This window comes from Arachis ipaensis, chromosome B04 (assembly GCF_000816755.2).
Source record: "Arachis ipaensis cultivar K30076 chromosome B04, Araip1.1, whole genome shotgun sequence".
In the NCBI taxonomy this organism is placed as follows: Eukaryota; Viridiplantae; Streptophyta; class Magnoliopsida; order Fabales; family Fabaceae; genus Arachis; species Arachis ipaensis.
The window spans coordinates 37,078,334-37,094,998 of NC_029788.2; the positions used below are offsets into that span (position 1 = coordinate 37,078,334).

The 16,665-nt window shown below is 35.3% G+C and overlaps 1 protein-coding gene across 1 annotated transcript; it reads right to left on the reverse strand.

Annotated features, from left to right (window-relative positions):
- On the reverse strand, positions 5,712 to 6,113 carry LOC107636387 (probable zinc transporter 10). The gene has a single exon (XM_016339904.1). The coding sequence runs from the start codon at positions 6,111 to 6,113 to the stop codon at positions 5,712 to 5,714; it is 402 nt and encodes a 133-aa protein (XP_016195390.1).

Below are 16,665 nucleotides of genomic sequence, written 5' to 3' on the forward strand. Positions count from 1 at the left end.
TAAAATTAAAAAAATTCGTCGAATTCGTACCGCCAAATTAGCGAGTTTTAGTGGGGCGAGGCGGGCCGGTCCGCCGGACCGAAGATTTTTATTTTTCTTTTTTTTATTAAATAAAAGAGTGATTACTATTATAAAATTAATAATTATAGAATTTTCAAATACTTTTTTTTGTTTTTATTTTTATTCTTCTTTTAATTATTAACTTTATTTATTTTATTTTACAATTTCGTATATTTGCTCAAATTATGTGACTTATTTTTTAAAATAAAGATGATTCTATTGACAAATATTATTTTGAACAATTTTATTGAAGTTAAAAATTAAAAAAAAAGTAAAAAAAATATATTATAATTTGACTATTTTTAATTTGTATTTAATTTTTAATTATTATTTTATGGTTATTTTTAATGAATTTTATTTTTCAAAAAAAAAAAAGAGTCAAACGGGCTAGCCCGCCGACCCGCCAATCCGTCATAAAGCGGGACGGACTAGCAGTTTAAACCCATCTTAGTTGGCGGGGCTGACCAGTCCGCTCCGTTTATAGGATGAGCCTAGGCGGGACAGGGCGGGACGGATTGGCCCGCTTTGCCACCCCTAATCTTTGTCTATATTTCTCTTTTATATTTTTATCTTTAATATTGACATAATTATGGATAGAAATGAATTTAAGAAAAATAAATAATAAAAGCAGGGAAAATATAATTCCGGCATAGGAATCACAAAATGTTATCAATTAATCACAAACTAGCATATATCACATGACAGCATGGCACTGAAATGCATGTAAAAGGAAAAAATAAAAATGAAAAATATGGTAGTACTAAAACATGAAAATAATTCTTATTAAAATGCTTTCTTTTTTAAAAATTATTTATAGAGAAGACATATACAGCTGTGTGAGTATAAATATTTTTCCTTCTATTTTTCTGTGCACTCATTTATTTCCAAGAAATTTTTGCTTAGTTCCTATTATTTTATCTATTTTTTGGTCTACTTAGCCGCAGAGGTTGAAGCTTCAAATTGTCAATATGACCAGAAGTTTGCATTGCTCGCTATAGTCTTATTTATTTATTCATTATTTTTCAATTACAACTTGAGACGTGTCATTTAAGAAGATAATTCTATATGTGTGGATATATATCATACATAGTAATTTGGCTGTGTGTGCAATAAAAGTCACAAGTATTATTATATAAAAGACAAAACTAAAAGAATCTAATACATAGTGGAAAGATGGAGAATAATGTAGTATTTACCTCATGCATCTTCCTAATCAAACTTATCAAAATGGCATAAAATTTAATCGCTCTATGAATATAATCAATCATATATAGTTGATCGCAGAAATATGCAAAGATATAGACATCAATTAATGATGTTATTGAATGCTGAATGTCTTATGATATAAAGCTTTATACTCTTGAATATTAAATTTAAACTTCTACATTTTTGCTAAGGTTACATACAATGAGTTTACCCACTTGTTTCTAAGTTGAGTCCAATCCATTTGCTAGTCAAACTCAAATATCAATTCTTGATATCTGAGGTTTGATTTTTTTTCCAGATAAAATTATGAAGAACAAGAAAAATCAGTACAAATCCCATTACTCTCTCTTTCTTCATCCAACTCCAATAAAAATAACAAAAAATAAGCAACAACATAATCTAAAATCTAAACACCATAAGTCCAATCAAAATAATATTCAACATCAAAATCAAGAATAAAAACAAGAAAGAAAGAGTAATGGAGAACAACAATCCAATTAGCAATTCAGCCAGGTAAAAAATACAAAGATTTCTGTTTAGAATCTGGTGATCTTACTTATGGACATCATACAAGGTGTTTGGCTGCCTTTTAATTTGAATAAATAGATCTTTAGTTCGATAATTAATTCTTAATAATGCATTTCTTTGGGTTTTGCACTTATACGAACTAAAAGCTATAAGGATCTTTTATCAATCTTCAAGAATGTGGCCTAAGTTGCCTAATCTCTATACATAAATAAAGGGGAAGAATGACCTAAAGGTTTAAGAAAAAAGTAGACAAATCAGAGACAAAGTTCTAAGGAGAGATTAAAACTTTAAATTAAAATGCGTTATAGGAATAGAATGAAATGCCACTTGCAATATACTACTAACTACAGGTTTTAATTAGTTCTATTATCAGCAATGTTTATTGTGTTCACAAGTAATAAATTAAAAAAATCCCAAATATGAGTTCCACAACATGGTTCCTGTTCATCAAAGAATGTGATGAAAGTAAGTGGAGAAGAGATTAGAGATTTCGCACACCGTGGAAGTGGAAGCAGGAGTTTCACGGACTAAGGGTCTCTAGAGCCTGCATCAAATACAAACCATACGAGTTAGAGTTATTCACTATGTGTACATAACTGAAATTATGAATAAAAATTTTGGTAGTACTCTATGCCTCATATCTTATAGCAACAAAAGAATTTAAAAAATATGAACACCTTTACAAAAGTTACTTTAACCTATAAAATAATCTGTCACATGACATCAAATTGCATTAAAACATTCAATAACTATAAAAAAAGTAGAGAAAAAATACTAACAAAAAGTGCCAAAAGTTGTATCTTGGGACTTTTATTGTCCAATCACTTCTTAAGTAACTTTAATGCATCCTTTGCTTGTCTGCAAATTTAATAAGTTCAACAGAGAAGATCAAGAACAACATAATCAAGGAAAACCCACACAGTATGTAGAATAAATTATAAAGAATCAATCAACATACTTAAGATCTAAAACCAAAAGGTAAAAATTGAATATCAAGTTAACAAGAAAAAAAGGACACAATTTCACTTTTGCATAATTGACACCTAGCTCACTAAGTCACAGTGTATGAATTACCAACAGTTCTTTGGCAAACACTAGCAGAAGGTTAGGAACCTAGTGTAAAGTGATCATTAAAATTACATAAAATTACTCACAAACCAAAAGCATACATAATATCTAAATCACTAGTGTAGTAGTATTGATTTGAAGATAGAGACTTCACTTTAGCAATCCATTAACGAGAATATGAGAGACAAAAAGAAATTACAAAGCATACAATAAATCCAAATAAATGTACATTCAATTCCTAACTCTAAAAAGCCACAATTAACCCCAACTAATAGAAGATATAGACAAAACTGAATCAAAATTATCTGAAATCATAATCTGAACCACGAAGATATAGCCAAATTTTGAGAAAATAGGATTCAAAAATTGTAAGTGATCAATAGTGAAAACAAGAAAGAAAGAGCAATGGGGAAGAACGAAATAAAGGTTTAGGAAGAAAGTAAAAAGATCAGAGACAAAGGACTGAGGAGAGGTTAAACCTTTAAATTAAGATGCATTATAGGAATGGAATGGAATGGAATGCCACTTGCAATATACTGCTAACTATAGGTTTCAATTAGTTTTATTATCAGCAATGTTTATTGTGTTCATCACAAGTAATAATTGAAAAAAAATCCCAAATTTGAGTTCCACAACATGGTGTCTGTTCATCAAAGAATGTGATGAAAGTAAGCGGAGAAGAGATTAGAAATTTCGTGCACCGTAGAGGGGGAAGTAGGGGTTTCACGGACTATGGAGGAAAGGTGAGAGGTCAACGCCAGGGAAATAAGGATGGATTGCAGCCACACTACTCCACAACCACACAAACGCGAATGGTAGAACAGATCTTTGGGATTTCTTGCAGACCGTGGAGGATGGTGTGGAGGAGGCACGAAAGGTCGATGCCAGAGAGAGGATGATGGATGGGTAGCAGTGGTGCACGGTGGAGCAGCGACTTCAAAGTTTCACGTGCTTCCAATCTATTTTTGCCAGTTTCTGGAGCTGCAGCTGTGGGGGAAATTTTTGGTTATCAGATAAAATAAGATCGAATAAATGAGTTAATTAGGATAAAGATATTGATTACCAGCAGTTCTTCATGCAGTATCCGCTATTTAAGCAAAAGTCAGCAGAGTGACAATGGCTGGTATCTCTGTTAGTTGCAGCGGTTGGATTAACGGCCATCAATTTTTGGATGCTATCCTCTGCCTTTGCTGTAGTGTATAATACATGTATAATTAAATGTATCCATGAAAGCTTAGACTAGTAGTTATGTGAATGATGAACTTTTGACAAATAACTTATATGTATATATAAATTAGCCAAACTTGTCATTTTGAGTATTTTGAAAAGAGTAATACTATTATTAGTATGAAATTTTGATCTGTTACGAATTTTGACTATGATAGAATTGGGTGTCGACTGCCTCATATGAATTGAGTCGAAAAGGATTTGGGTCGAAATCGGTTGATCACACATGGTCTAAATTTCGACGAAGTGAGAACTCGACAATAAAAAAATAGAATATTGATTATGAGATAAGTCAAGTCGAAAAGGACCTAGGTCAAAATTTTATAATTAGCGTGGTTTAATTTGACAAAATATGGGTCTTTGAGACCAAGATAATCGCAAAGACGTGGGATGTTCACCGTGGAGAACAAAGTCCTCTGCAGTCAAGGCAGGGTCATGGGTTGTGAGAACCTGAAAAAAAGGAGAAAGTTAGATCGTGAAAAGAAAGAAACATTCTACTAGTCTATCCTTGTGGTCTATAAATAAGAGAAGTTTAGAAGAAATCAGGGACTTCAATCTGAACACTTCACCATCACACAAAACTTTGCAAATTTTCAATCACGCTGACGCAACAAAAGACAATGGAGTGTAACTGTGTAAGTGCATTGAGTGTCTAGAATCCACTACTTCTAATTTATTTCCTTTATTTTCCTTTTAATTTATTATTTTATTTTTCTGTGAGCATTTTTTTCTTTTTTTCAAGTATTTTGTTTTCTTTCAATTTCAATTTTACTCTCTTATTTATTTAAAGCTTTTATTTGTTACTTATTTTCTTTTATTACAATTTTTATATTATTTGCCACAGTTTAATATCATTGAGCATTTTATATATTTTTTGACACAAACACTAAGTAAATCCCAGGTCGAGTCCATTCTTTTTCTGAGGAATTGTATCTACTCTCCAAACTAAGATCTTAATACAAGTTTAATTCGATACCTTGTCGAGATTACCAAAAATCAAATGAAATAACTACCATATACTTTTTTTCATAAGAACTTCATATTTTAACATTTATATTAGTAATAAACTAATAATAAGCTATATAGTTATATATCTAAGTTCTAATAAGCTACACTTTGAACAGAAAAAGCTAAATAATTATAAGTAGATTAATTAAAGCTACAATTTATCAGCAACATACAACATTCTAGAAAAATTGCCACTTCTATTTCATTTCATTTATGCAAACATAAACATGCATGAAATAGTTAACGTTGAGACTATTTCTTGTGAATGCATCACATTAAATTAAATGAAACACAAGTTCCCAATTTTTAAGAAAACAAATGATTTAGCTTCATCTAACACATTATTACATTAAAAATTACAGAAATCATGGCACAACAAACATATATGATTAAGCATTATTTTTTGTTTGAGACTAGTTAAACATCTCTCAATCTTAAACATTACAATATTACAAACTCACTTATAATACACACACACATACATATATAACATTTTTAAAATTTCTATCCACTATTTGGTCTCAGTAATTTCGAATCTAGATATGATTACTCACGAGGCAAATGAATTGCCATGACGCAGGGTCTAGACCACATATGATTAAGCATTATTAATTCTATTTTGTCATGATAGACATGCCAGCAGCACCCAGAAAGACAGCAACGTAAGACTTGAATTGGAGCTTAATGTTGTTCTGTAATCTTGGACTCATGAAATCAGTAGAGAGAAGGTCAACCAATGCCATATAGATTAAAAGCCCAGCTGATGAAGCATTAAGCATACCAACTGTGATTAGGGCACTTGGGCTGTTCTCTTTGTAGATTTTGGACAATCCAATTCCTAATGCGATTCCAAATGGAGTTGTAATTGAGAACAACAACACTAACACCATCCTCTTTAACAACTTGTATTGGGCCTGAAGAATGCAACTGCCAAGACCCATGCCTTCAAACATTTGATGGAAGCAAAGGGCCACTATAAGGCCTTTTATGGAGCATGTGTTATTTGAAGCACCCATGGACAGGCCTATCGGGCTATCACTACTGAATGAACAATAATTCCAAGTTCTAGCACCTGCACCCCGATGCGCTCAAACAAACATTTTTTTATTTTTTATGGTTACTAAATCACAAAAACAATAGTCAATAAAATAATAAGGCAGCGGAGGCCTTGTGATGCGTGAGCATCTTTTCTATCTTTTTCTAGTGAATTTGCATTCAATTTGTTGAGTTTAATCAAGAATTAATTATCTTTTAGCCACTATGGATACTACTTTAAGTCGTGTGCAATTCTATTTATTTTAGGTAGCATTCGGCTGGATTTGATGGAGTTTTCGCAGAAAAAGAGAAGAAGGCGAATGATGCTGTTAACCCTGACCTCTCTGCACTCAAACCTGAATAACGTGAGCTACAGAAATTTAATGGACGTGCTTTCTGTCTGACTAAGCCAATCACTCAATCATTGTTGCTTGATCCATCAATCCTCGTGGGATCGACCCTCACTCACCTGAGGTATTACTTGGTACGACCCGGTGTGCTTGCCGGTTAGTTTGTGGACTTTAAATTCCGCACCAAGTTTTTGGCGCCGTTGTTGGGGATTGATTGTTATTGGCAACTACTCGTTGTTTGATTGCTTAGATTAGATATTTTTTTAATTTGCTTAATGTTAGTATTATTAATTTTTATTTTTCAATTTTTTTCTTTATTATTTTTTGCTTTGCTTTTCGTTTCCCATCTTCCTGTCCCTTTCTTTAATTTTACTTCCTTTAACTTTTGAATTTTCTTCAAAACCTTCGTCTGTTTTTTTATTTATTTTTCTTTTTCTTTTTATTTTCTTTTATTTTCATTCTGTTTCTTTCCATTAATTTTTATTTTTCTATATTTTATTAGTTTTATTTTATTTCTGTCTTTAAATTCCAAAACATAAAAAAAATTTGCATCATATATTTATTTTTCTTTAATTTTTGAAATTAAGTTTGGTGTTACCTAGTTAATTTTATTTCAATTTTCTTGTTTAATTTACTCATTAATTTTTCGAAATTTTCAGCCTAAGTTCAGTCATCCTGTTCGATTTTTTTCTGTTTTAATTAGTAAGTATTTTATTTTATTTCTTTACACAGGTTACCTCACTGGGAATTCTCTACACTCTGACGTAGATAATTCCATTTTTTCTTGTCTTTTGTCTGTTTATGAGCAGGAATAGGGACAAGGAACCTCTGTTAGACTTTGATCCTGAACCTGAAAGGACTTTAAGGTGGCATTTGCAATAAGCAAGATTTTACAAGGCTGCAAAGTCCACTATGGATCATAATAATGCTGCTAATACCAAAGTGACAAATCCGAATGGGAATGAGCAACCTAGAGGAGTGCTTGGTTCTTACACTGCTCCTAATATAGATCTTTATGGCAAAAGTATTGTGGTACCTCCTATAGCTGAAAACAACTTTGAACTGAAGCCACAACTAGTTACTCTTGTACAACAGAATTGTCAATATCATGGACTCCCTCAGGAAGATCCAAATCAGTTTATTTCTGATTTTCTGCAGATTTGTGACACTGTGAAGACTAATGGAGTGAATCCTGAGGTATACAAATTCATGCTCTTCCCATTTGCTATGAGGGATAGAGCAAAGCTGTGGTTAGATTCTCAACCCAAGGAGAGTCTAGATACTTAGAAAAATTTTGTCATTGGATTTCTGACTAAATTTTTTCCACCTCAAAAGCTGACTAAGCTAAGAGTGGAGGTTCAGACTTTCAGACAGAAAGAGGGTGAGACCCTTTATGAAGCTTGGGAGAGATTCAAGCTACTGACTAGGCAATGCCCTCCGGACATGTTCTCTAGATGGACTCAGCTGGATATCTTTTATAAGAGTTTATGTAAAATGTCCAAGATACACTTGGATAATTCTGCAGGTGGTTCTTTGCATAAGAAGAAGACACCAGGGGAGACTATTGAGCTTATTGAGTTGGTTGCTAACAACCAATACTTATATTCCTCCAACAAGAATCCTTTGCACTCTGAGACCTCTCAGAAGAGAGGCGTGTTGGAAGTGGAAGTTGTTAATGCTCTTCTTGCTCAGAACAAGCTTATGTCTCAGCAAATGAATCTACTTACTCAACAGTTGAGTGAAATGCAAGGTTCAGCTGTCAACACTCAGAACGCACCTCAAGAGGTCCCTTATGACATGACAGGTAATTTTGTGCAAAATGATAATTGTGATTATGCTCAATCCTCTTATGAACAGGTCAATTACATAGGGAGTGGTCCTAGAAATCCCAATAATGATCCCTATTCTAAGATCTACAATCAGGGGTGGAGAAATCACCCAAATTTTGGGTGGAGAGAGCAACCTTAGAGGCCACAAAATTTTAATAATAATTCTCAGGGTGGTTTTCAACAGAATAATTTTAATAACCACCAGTTTCAGTCATCTCAGTGATAAACCACTATTTTATGGTTTATCTTGTACTCAATTGAGTGGTTTTTATCAACTCTTTACCCACTTATTCATACTATTTGCATGGTTTTACATTTGCCTTCCTAATTATGTGCTTTGATTGAAAACATGCTTCTTTGATCTTGTAATTGCTAATATTAATCCTCTCTTATTACCATTAGATGCCTTGATATGTGTGTTAAGTGATTTCAGAGATTACAGGGCAGAAATGGCTCAGAGGATGGAAAGGAAGCATGCAAAATTGGAAGGAATACAAGAAGTTGGAGAAATTGCTAAGCTGTCCAGCCTGACCTCTTTGCACTCAAACGGCTATAACTTTAGCTACAGAGGTCCAAATGACGCGGTTCTAGTTGCGTTGGAAAGCTAACGTCCGGGGCTTCGATTTGATATATAATATGTCATAGTTTCCCTGACGCTAGGCGACGCGACCGTGTGCTCCATGCGGCCGCGTCGCAGTGACGAAAATCAGCATGTTTGAATTCGCAACCAGCGAATTCTGGGCTGTTTCTGACCCAATTTGCGGCCCAGAAAACATAGATTAGAGGCTATAAAGTGGGGGAATGCATCCATTCATGATTAGGCTTTCACATTCACAATTTTAGGAGTAGATGTAGTCTTTAGAGAGAGAGGTTCTCTCCTCTCTCTTAGGATTAGGATTTAGGACTTCTCTTAGTTTTAGGAGTGACTCTCAATCCCAGGTTCAATGTTCTAATTATTTATTTTCCCAATTTAATTTATGAATGTCTATGTCAGATTTAAGTTCTTTTGTTAATGCAATTCGAGGTATTTTCAGATTTAATTGTGCTCTCTTTTATTTATGTCACCATTGCTTCCAATCTGAAGACATTTTTTATTCCAGCAATTTTACTTTTTCCCCTTTTGGTCTTGGTTAAGAAATCAGTAACTCAGGAGTTATCTTATCTCAACATAATTGATAACTGTTATCTTTGCTAATTGAACTGAACTTCAATAATCCCAACCTTTTCTTAGGAAATAAATAGGATTCGAAGATCAAACTAATTAGTCTCTTGACTTTCCTTTGCTTTAGTAAAGGTCAACTAAGTGGAATTAAGATTCAACTTTCATTATTATTGATAAGGATAACTAAGTCTGAACTTCCAATTTCTCATACCTTGCCAAAAGTTTATTTTACAGTTATTTATTTATTTTATTTGTCATTTAAATATATCTGTGCCCATTGTCCAAACTCCAAAACCCCTAATTTACAAAACTCATAACCAATAATAAGAACATACCTCCCTACAGTTCCTTGAGAAGACGACCCGAGGTTTAAATACTCGGTTATCAATTTTAAAGGGGTTTGTTACTTGTGACAACCAAAACGTTTGTACGAAGGGATTTCTGTCGGTTTAGAGACTATATCTACAACGCGACTGTTTTTATGAAATTCTTTACTGGCAAAAATCCTAACGTCAAAATGGCGCCGTTGCCGGGGAATTGCAAACGTGTGCCTTATTATTGGTTATTGTAAATATTTTTTTAAAATATATTTTTTTATCTTATCTTATCTTATTTTTCAAAAATTCAATTTTTTTTTTAAAAAAATCATCTCTTTTTCAAAATATTTTCTTTTTGTTAGTTTTTATTTTTATTTTCTCCTACTACTATGAATTCTCACCCCTCTGGCTTCAAGTTTGATTCCAATGTTGTTGTTAGGAATGGAAACTATTATGAGAACATGCATCAAGGTTGGAACAATCAAAGATGGGAGGAGCCACAAGGATTTGATCAACCCTCATGGCAACAACCACCTCCAATGGACTATCAACAACCATTCCGTGATGCATATCAAGGAAATGGCTATGGTGAGCGCTCTTTTGATTATCAACAACCACCACCATACGCCTATGAACCCCCTCCTTAATATAACTTTGGACCACCAAACTCACAAGCCCCTTTCCACCATTCACCTCTATATGACCCTAACCCACATCCACCACACCAACCACCTTATGAGCCATATGAACCATATATAGAACCACCCCAATTCCAACCCAATTACTCACAAGAACCACCACTTCAATATTCACCATCTCCATATCATTATCAAGATGAACTACCTTCCTATTATGAACCCTCTCTCCCAACCAATAAATCCTCATATCCACCCCAACCTCCAATGGATGACAGACTTCGTGTTATTCTTCAAAGGCAAGAAAAGATGAATGAGAGTGTGCAAAATTTTACGGCCGCCTTCGGCGAGTTAGTGAATAAAATAGCTTCCCAATATCTGAACACTCAAGGAACTCCCATGGCTACATGTGGAGAATCAAAAGAAGAGCAAAGCATGAAGGAGACACTAGAAACTTCGGTGGACAATGAGGAACATGGCTTTGTATTGGAACAAGTGGAGGAAGCCATAATAGTTACGGAGGAAGAAGTGGTTGAAGACTTAGGAGATGCTGAACCTCCATGGGAAAGTCAAGACATAGAACCTCCTTCCAAGACGGTTGCATTTGATGTTAAGGAGGGTGTACAACCTCCAGGACATATCATAGTTGAAGACTTGGAAGAGGTTGGTTAAGAGATGGAGAGTAAAGAAGAAAAAGCACAGCCTCCCATGCCCTTGGTAAGTAATGAAGAAGAGATTGAATTGGAAGAAAGCTACCAAGAGGAAGATGTTGAAATTGAAGAAGCTTGCAAAGAGGTGGTAATTATCAGAGAAGAGCACAAGGGAGTGGAGCTTGCAATTTCATTAAAAATACCTCCCTCTAAGTTGCCATCATCCTTCACAACATTCAAGTGGGTAAAATTCATATCCCTTAGCTTTCTAATTCCACTTGAATATGGGCTACTGGAGACGGATGGTCAACTTAGAACTCTTTGTGGCATTAAGAGTAAAAGGAAGATGGTCAGTGGTAAGAACTGTCCTGCAAATTTCATTATGGTTGAAAGCTCAAAGTTTAAACGCAAAGGTTGGTGTAAAGCTCAATTGAATGGGTCTAGGAAGTTGTTTGGTCGCTTCACTGAGAATTCTAAAGCTGAACCACCCAGATGGAATCATGATAATCAACTTGAAGACGGGTGCAAAAGCAAGATTTGGGACCCCAGAATTCATTCCAACAATCAACACTCTTGGGGCCTTGTAACTTGCTTTCACTTACTTGAAGGCTTTCTGCGCCTAGTTTGGGATCTCGGAGGATATTGGAATCACAAACATTGGTGGAGATTCCTAGATGAGTACAAGCATAAGCCACCATAACAGGGAGCTCACCAAATGTCCAACTTAAGGACTCTAACTAAAAGTGCTAGGTGGGAGACAACCCACCATGGTATGATCGTTCCTTTTTCAATTTTATTTCATTTTGTTTGTTTTTATTTTATTTTATTTTATTTTCATTGAACCTGGAATTATTTCTTGCATCTACATTAGCATTGCATTCTGCACTTTTCATGCAAAAAAAAAGCACGCACGCGACGCGGCAGCGTCGCTGACGCGTCCGCGTCACCAGTGCAATGGGAAGAAAAGAAAATGAATAGAAAGTTACGCAGGAGCAGGGCTGGAGGCGTGCCAATGGCACAAATCACCCCACGCGACCACGTCGCTGACGCGACCGCGTCATGTAGGAATAATGGCCTCCCACGCGACCGCGTGCCCCACGCGGCCGCGTGACCAGGATTTCGACGTAATAATGGTGCACAGCCGAAAGTTGTGCTAGAGTGGTGTTGGACTGCCGCTGGACGCGCAGTCCATCTCACGCGACCGCGTGCCCCACGCGGCCGCGCCACATCCTACTAAGTGACCACTCGCGCGATCACATGCCCCATGCGATCGCATCACCCAGATTTTTGGCAAAAGAGTTTCGAACAGAGAGTTGTGCGACCGCGAGGCTGCACTCGCGCCAATCGCACAAAACAGGCCACGCGATCGCGTGACCCACGCGCCCGCGCCGCCTGACCTTATTGCGCACCACGTGACCGCGTCGTCAGCATCACACAACCTATCCAGATTTGTGCCAATTTTCTTATCTTTTCTTCTCTAATCCTAATTTCTTTTATCTTTTCTTCTTTCTTCTTTCTTTCTTACTTTATTTCTTTCCCTTCTCATTCTTCTTATCTTTTATTTTATTTTATTTATTTGCATACTTTCATTCATTGCATATTTTTATTTTTCTAAATTTATTATTTTACCATTGGTGTTAAAATGTTCTTATTCAACTGTTACATCTTTTCTGGTATTTTCTTGGTGCTTAATGACTTGTTTAATTCTGATTGAGTAATATTATTTAAATCAATGCCAATCTTTTATATCTGTATTACTTTTGCATTGACATGAATTTATATTATCTCTCTTTCCCCACTCTCTTCCCCATTGTTGTACATTTTGTACCACTGGCATGCTATGGCTTCTATTGTTTTCTCACTTGCATGTTGTAGCTACCATGTAATTGAGACCCTTATTATTTGGCATTAACCCACCCATACTGTATTCATTTTCCTATCTTTATTTCTGGGTTACTCTTCTTCCCTTTTTCTTTCAGGATGGCCACCCGGAAGAGAACCGGAAGATGTTTACATGGGGAGACAGGCAAGTCAATCTGCACAATCTATAGAGAAAAGCATCAGTTGAAGCCACTCGTCCACTTGCACATCTTAGCATGCACCGAGGACGGTGCCATCTTTAAGTGTGGGGAGGTCGATACCGATCTCCATGGGTTAGTATCTTTCTGTTTCAACACTAATGTTTAAATTTTCTTTGTTAAATTAGTTATTGCATTTGCATATTTGTTTGATTTTATGCATTTAGTTACTACTTGGTTAAAGTAATAAAATCCTTTTAAGACCCTATCTTTGAAAAATTTCACTAATTTAAATTGAAAAATTTTTTATGTTAAAACTTGTTTGAAGTTGTATTTGGAACATGGTTTTTGAGCCAAAGAACACACAACCTGTGAGATTTTGAGCTTATTTATATGGTTACATTATTTAACCATAAATATTTTATTCTTGTGTGTTTTCTTCTTTATAATTACAATCTTTGCTTTGTTCCATTCTATATGTCCATTATTTAGTATATTTACATGCTTGCACATGATTGAGGCCATTGCTTGATTTCAGCTCACTTATCCCAAATAAGCCTACCCTTTAAATCACCCTTGTCAGCCACTTTGAGCATTTTAATCCCCATTTGTTCTATATTTTACCATAAAGAAATATCAATAATTTGGTACATGAGTATGGGAATTATACAAAAGTGGGAATTATGGGTAGCTAGGCATGATTCTAGAGTTATATAGAGTGTATGTGTGTTAGGTAAGAGCTTGGTTAGTCAAAGATTCAATTATAGCTCGCTTAGCCATATATACCCTCACCCTTACCTTAGCCCCATTACAACCTTGAAAAGACCTCATGATGTTTGCATTGGTACATTAAATATTTGTTGATTGGTTAGATGAAGAACAATGTTTAGAAAGCATGATTAGAGAAGAATAGAGTGGTTAACCCTAGACACTTGAGAGATTAGAGTGATATACACTACTAGTAAGGGTTCAATGCTTGATTCTATGTTCCCTGCTTTCATGAGCTATCTTCTTACAAGTTTACTTGTCTTTATTTTATATGATTTGAATTAGTGGAATTTGAATTATTTTTGTCTTGGAGAACTTATTTACTTTTAACCAAGTAGGTAGAAACATTTTTGCATGTAGTTGCATTCATATAAGATAGGTTGCATTTCATACATTCTACCATTCCTCTTCATCTTTATAGCTTCTCTTGAGCTTAGCATGAGGACATGCTAGTGTTTAAGTGTGGGGAGGTTGATAAACCACTATTTTATGATTTATCTTGTACTCAATTGAGTGGTTTTTATCAACTCTTTACCCACTTATTCATACTATTTGCATGGTTTTACATTTGCCTTCCTAATTATGTGCTTTGATTGAAAACATGCTTCTTTGATCTTGTAATTGCTAATATTAATCCTCTCTTATTACCATTAGATGCCTTGATATGTGTGTTAAGTGATTTCAGAGATTACAGGGCAGGAATGGCTCAGAGGATGGAAAGGAAGCATGCAAAATTGGAAGGAATACAAGAAGTTGGAGAAATTGCTAAGCTGTCCAGCCTGACCTCTTTGCACTCAAACGGCTATAACTTTAGCTACAGAGGTCCAAATGACGCGGTTCTAGTTGCGTTGGAAAGCTAACGTCCGGGGCTTCGATTTGATATATAATATGTCATAGTTGCCTTGACGCTAGGTGACGCGACCGCGTGCTCCATGCGGCCGTGTCGCAGTGACAAAAATCAGCGTGTTTGAATTCGCAACCAGCGAATTCTGTGCTGTTTCTGACCCAGTTTGCGGCCCAGAAAATGCAGATTAGAGGCTATAAAGTGGAGGAATGTATCCATTCATGATCAGGCTTTCACATTCACAATTTTAGGAGTAGATGTAGTCTTTAGAGAGAGAGGTTCTCTCCTCTCTCTTAGGATTAGGATTTAGGACTTCTCTTAGTTTTAGGAGTGACTCTCAATCCCAGGTTCAATGTTCTAATTATTTATTTTCTCAATTTAATTTATGAATGTCTATGTCAGATTTAAGTTCTTTTGTTAATGCAATTCGAGGTATTTTCAGATTTAATTTTGCTCTCTTTTATTTATGTCACCATTGCTTCCAATCTGAAGACATTTTTTATTCCAGCAAATTTACTTTTTCCCCTTTTGGTCTTGGTTAAGAAATCAGTAACTCAGAAGTTATCTTATCTCAACATAATTGATAACTGTTATCTTTGCTAATTGAACTGAACTTCAATAATCCCAACCTTTTCTTAGGAAATAAATAGGATTCGAAGATCAAACTAATTAGTCCCTTGACTTTCCTTTGCTTTAGTAAAGGTCAACTAAGTGGAATTAAGATTCAACTTTCATTATTATTGATAAGGATAACTAAGTCTGAACTTCCAATTTCTTATACCTTGCCAAAAGTTTATTTTACAGTTATTTATTTATTTTTTTTGTCATTTAAATATATCTGTGCCCATTGCCCAAACTCCAAAACCCCCAATTTACAAAACTCATAACCAATAATAAGAACATACCTCCCTGCAATTTCTTGAGAAGACGACCCGAGGTTTAAATACTCGGTTATCAATTTTAAAGGGATTTGTTACTTGTGACAACCAAAACGTTTGTACGAAGGGATTTCTGTCGGTTTAGATACTATATCTACAACGCGACTGTTTTTATGAAATTCTTTACTGGCAAAAATCCTAACGTCACTCAGCAAGTAACTTCTCAGCCCCAGCAGAACAATGATTTGGAAGTAATATTGGCAAGTTTTAGACAGGAAACCAAAGTATCAATCAAGAACTTGAAGATTCAGATGGGTCAATTAGCCACAAAAGTTAATGAAATTGATCAGAGGACCACTAATAGCCTTCTTGGTAACAAAATTCCAAATCCAAAAGAGGAATGCAAGGCTATCACTTTGATAAGTGGACAAGTGGCAAGTACGGAAGCACAAGTTAATGAGGAGCCGGTTGAAAATGAAGCTCCAGAGGAGAAGAAGGAAGAAGTAGAGCACGTCCCTCCAAAGCGTGCGGACAACCCATTCCCAGACTCTCTTGACACTTATCCTACATTGCCAAAGGCTCCTGAGTACAAGCCTAAAATGTCATATCCTCTGAGACTTCAAAAGGAGACCAAGGACAAGCAGTTTTCAAAGTTCTTGGAAGTCTTCAGAAAGTTGCAAATCAATATTCATTTTGCTGAGGTTTTGGAGCAGATGCCTCTCTATGTCAAGTTCATAAAAGAGCTGTTGTCAAAGAAGAAACCTTTAAAGGGAGATGAGACAGTGGTCCTGACTAAGGAATGTAGTGCCATTATTTAGAATCACTTGCCAAGGAAGATGCCAGATCTAGGGAGCTTTCAAATTCCATGCACCATTGGGGGCACAACCTTTGAGAAAGCATTATGTGATATGGGAGCAAGCATAAATCTAATGCCCTTATCGGTGATAAAGAAGCTGCAAATCTAAGAGGCACAACCCACAAGGATAGCATTACAAATGGCAGACAAATCTCTAAAGCCTGCATATGGATTAGTGGAGAATATCTTAGTCAAAGTGGGTAAGTTCTTCCTCCCAGCAGATTTT